The sequence below is a fragment of the Oxyura jamaicensis genome (genome assembly GCF_011077185.1).
Source record: "Oxyura jamaicensis isolate SHBP4307 breed ruddy duck chromosome 12 unlocalized genomic scaffold, BPBGC_Ojam_1.0 oxy12_random_OJ72159, whole genome shotgun sequence".
NCBI classification, from domain to species: Eukaryota; Metazoa; Chordata; class Aves; order Anseriformes; family Anatidae; genus Oxyura; species Oxyura jamaicensis.
Window position 1 is genome coordinate 5245 of NW_023304287.1, and position 3213 is coordinate 8457.

The following is a 3213-nucleotide window of genomic DNA, read 5'->3' on the forward strand; positions in this document are numbered from 1 at the left end:
CCCCCCCCCCCCCCGTGTCCCCCAGGCCATGGCATCGCCGGACGGAGCGAGCGGCGCGGAGGGTGGCCCCGAGGAGCCGGAGCTCAGCATCACCCTGACCCTGCGCATGCTCATGCACGGCAAGGTAACTGCTGGAGGGGGGCCGTGCCGGAGCACCCACCCCCTGGGGATGAGCATCTCCAGGAGGATTCCTTGCCCCCATCCTAAGGCAGGGCTCTCCTCGCCCCTGCCAGCTCTGCCCCGGTGTCACCAGCCCCCGGGGCCGGGCTGGGGGGCTGCCCACTAACGGGGCTGCCCTGGCCTCTGCTCCCGCAGGAGATCGGCAGCATCATCGGCAAGGTAAGGGCTGGGGGGCCCTGGGCTGTGCTGGCCCTGTGAGCTCCTGGCCCTGACCACCGGCCCTGTTCCTCTCCCCGCAGAAAGGAGAGACGGTTAAGAGGATACGGGAGCAGGTAGGGGCGTACCGGGCGGCTGCGGGTTCCTCTGTCCCGGTGCCTCCCACCGTCTGGCAGGGTCCCTGCCCAGCCCGGGCACCCCAGGCTGGACGCACGGGGCGGCGGGATGGGGAGACCCTGGGGGCATGGGGAAAGGAAAAGCCGAAGGGGGCAGCATCAAGGATGAAGCCCCCGGTGAGCTCTCTGCCACGGGGGAGGTCAAGCCCAAGGGCCTGCAACGTGCTGCCCCCCCGCCCCGTGCTGGCCGGGCACGAGGTCCCCCTGACAGGGCACGCCGCTGTCCCCAGAGCAGTGCACGCATCACCATCTCGGAGGGGTCCTGCCCCGAGCGCATCACCACCATCACCGGCTCCACCGATGCCGTCTTCCGTGCCGTCTCCATGATCGCCTTCAAGCTGGAGGAGGTGGGCAGCCCCCCCTTCCCCAGCAAGGCGCCGGGAGCCCCCCCCCCCCCTCCACCCCCCATGCCTTGGAGGTCCAATGCCACGTGTGTGTCCCCCCCTCGCCTCCGCAGGACCTGGGAGCAGGGAGCGCCGAGGGGGCCGCGGCGGGCAGAGCGCCGGTGACGCTGCGCCTCGTCATCCCCGCCAGCCAGTGCGGCTCGCTCATCGGCAAGGCTGGAGCGAAGATCAGAGAGATCCGGGAGGTGAGGCTGGGGAGGCCAGGCCCCGGGAGGAGGCCCCATCGGTCACCCCACGTCGCTCGCCCCACGGCTCGGGTGCCACCGCGCTCCCCGAGAAGCGATGCAGGAGCAGAGTATCACCCCTCGGGTCCCACAAAGGTCCCGGGAGGGGCTGGGGGGGGAGAGCGAGAGGCATGGCAGCCCCCCCACCCCCCCCAGCAGCCCCCTTTGCCTCCCCAGAGTACGGGGGCTCAGGTGCAGGTGGCTGGCGACCTCCTGCCCAATTCCACTGAGCGCGCTGTCACCGTCTCGGGGGTGCCGGACACCATCATCCAGTGCGTCAGGCAGATCTGCGCCGTCATCCTGGAGGTAGCCGCCCAGCCCCGGGCACGGCAGCCCACGGGAGCACCCCTGCCCAGCCTGCCGGCGGTGTGGGAGGCAGTAGGAGCTGGGGGGGGGGGGGATCACCTGACCCCATCTCATCCCCTCCGCCTCCTTCCCTCCCTTTCCAGTCGCCTCCGAAGGGGGCCACCATCCCCTACCACCCCGGGCTCTCCCTGGGCACCATCCTGCTCTCTGCCAACCAGGTAAGGGGCTCGGGGCGGGGGGGCCCAGCCTCTGCCGGCAAGGGGTAGCTCTGGTGGGCTCGGGGCTTGGGGGCGGGGGTCTCCTTGCTGTCCCCTGTCTGTGCGGGCAAGGGTCCCCCCGCGGCCCCCAGCTGACACCCGTCCCCCCCCCCCCAGGGTTTCTCCATGCAGGGGCAGTACGGTGGGGTCTCTCCAGCAGAGGTGAGTCTTTCCCACCCCCTGGCACACGGGGTGCAGCCCTGTCCCTGTCCCCTGTGCTGGGGCACCGGTGGGACCCTGGGGGATGTCCCCATGGGCACGAGGTGCGTGCCAGCCCCCAGCTGGAACGGGGTATGCGCTGCACGGGTGACAGAGCCCGGCCTGGGGGATAAGGGGGCTCTGCCATCACCCCTGCCCTCCTGACGCCTCTGTCTCCTCGCAATGCCCGGGCAGGTCACGAAGCTGCAGCAGCTGTCGGGGCACACTGTCCCCTTCACGTCCCTGGGCCACCCACCCTCCATGGTGCCAGGTGAGCTCCCCTCAGGGCTGGGCACCGGGGGACTATGCCCCTTCTGACCTACTTCTGGCCCTGGCAAAGGCAAGGGGATCCCCATCCCTTGTGCCCTCCCTGGTCCCATCTCCTTGGTGTGCCCTCCCCACCCCAAGACCCCTTTATTTGTTTTTGTGGGGTGCCCACGCTGCCCTGAGCCCTCCAGCCTCGTGGCAGGAGACCGGTGCCCACGTCCCATCCTCCCCACGGCCTCTCCCAGCGGCTCCTTCAGGTCCATCCCCACGGCCAGCATGGAGTCGGGGGGCACAGGGCTGCTGGAGACCCCCCCTAACGCTTCCACCTCTCCCTCCAGGCCTGGACTCCAGCTCGCAGAGCAGCTCCCAGGAGTTCCTGGTGCCCAATGATGTACGTGTGGGTCCTGGGGCCGGGGGGGGGTGGGGGTGGGGGCATGGCTTGCACCCCCCCGTGCCCCCACCGCAGCCCCTGGGAGCTCCCTGCTCCGGCAGAGCGTGGCCTCGCAAAGTCCCGATGTTCCCCCGGGACGCCCGGCCCCGCTCAGCCTGGTTCTGCTCCCCCCCCCCCCAGCTGATCGGCTGCATCATCGGCCGGCACGGCAGCAAGATCAGCGAGATCCGGCAGATGTCGGGCGCCCACATCAAGATCGGGAACCAGACCGAGGGGTCCAGTGAGCGGCACGTCACCATCACCGGGTCCCCCGTCAGCATCACCCTGGCTCAGTACCTCATCACCGCCTGGTAAGCTCCCCGCACCCCAAAAAGCAGCTGGGGGGGGGGGTAGGGGGGTGCTGGCTGCAAGAGTGGCACCTCCTGGCACCGCAGCTTTTGGGGACCCCCTCCACGTGAAGGTGGGTATCCTGAGGTCCCGAGACAACAGGGCAGGGCCCTGGACCCCGCAGGGTCTCAGCCCCCCTGCCTCAGCGGGGTGCCCGGGATGCGCCGCAGGGACCCGTGGCACAAGGGATGGGGCGTGGGGTTTCCATGCCCTACAGCGGGCAGGTGATCCCCCCTCTTTTTTCACCGTGCCACTCACCACCCTGTC

The 3213-nt window shown here is 70.3% G+C and overlaps 1 protein-coding gene across 1 annotated transcript in view; it reads left to right on the forward strand.

The window, feature by feature from the left end:
* The window catches only part of PCBP4 (poly(rC) binding protein 4), a 3795-nt gene extending 875 nt beyond the window's left edge, over window positions 1–2920 (forward strand). Inside the window, exons 2-12 of the mRNA XM_035312325.1 lie at window positions 26–124; window positions 316–339; window positions 420–452; window positions 743–859; window positions 970–1101; window positions 1318–1446; window positions 1590–1664; window positions 1821–1865; window positions 2097–2172; window positions 2507–2559; window positions 2740–2920. Coding sequence (XP_035168216.1) covers window positions 29–124; window positions 316–339; window positions 420–452; window positions 743–859; window positions 970–1101; window positions 1318–1446; window positions 1590–1664; window positions 1821–1865; window positions 2097–2172; window positions 2507–2559; window positions 2740–2913 — 954 coding nt within the window. The 5' untranslated portion in view covers window positions 26–28 and the 3' untranslated portion in view covers window positions 2914–2920. The remainder of the gene's footprint in view (window positions 1–25; window positions 125–315; window positions 340–419; window positions 453–742; window positions 860–969; window positions 1102–1317; window positions 1447–1589; window positions 1665–1820; window positions 1866–2096; window positions 2173–2506; window positions 2560–2739) is intronic.
* Window positions 2921–3213: the final 293 nt, after the last annotated feature.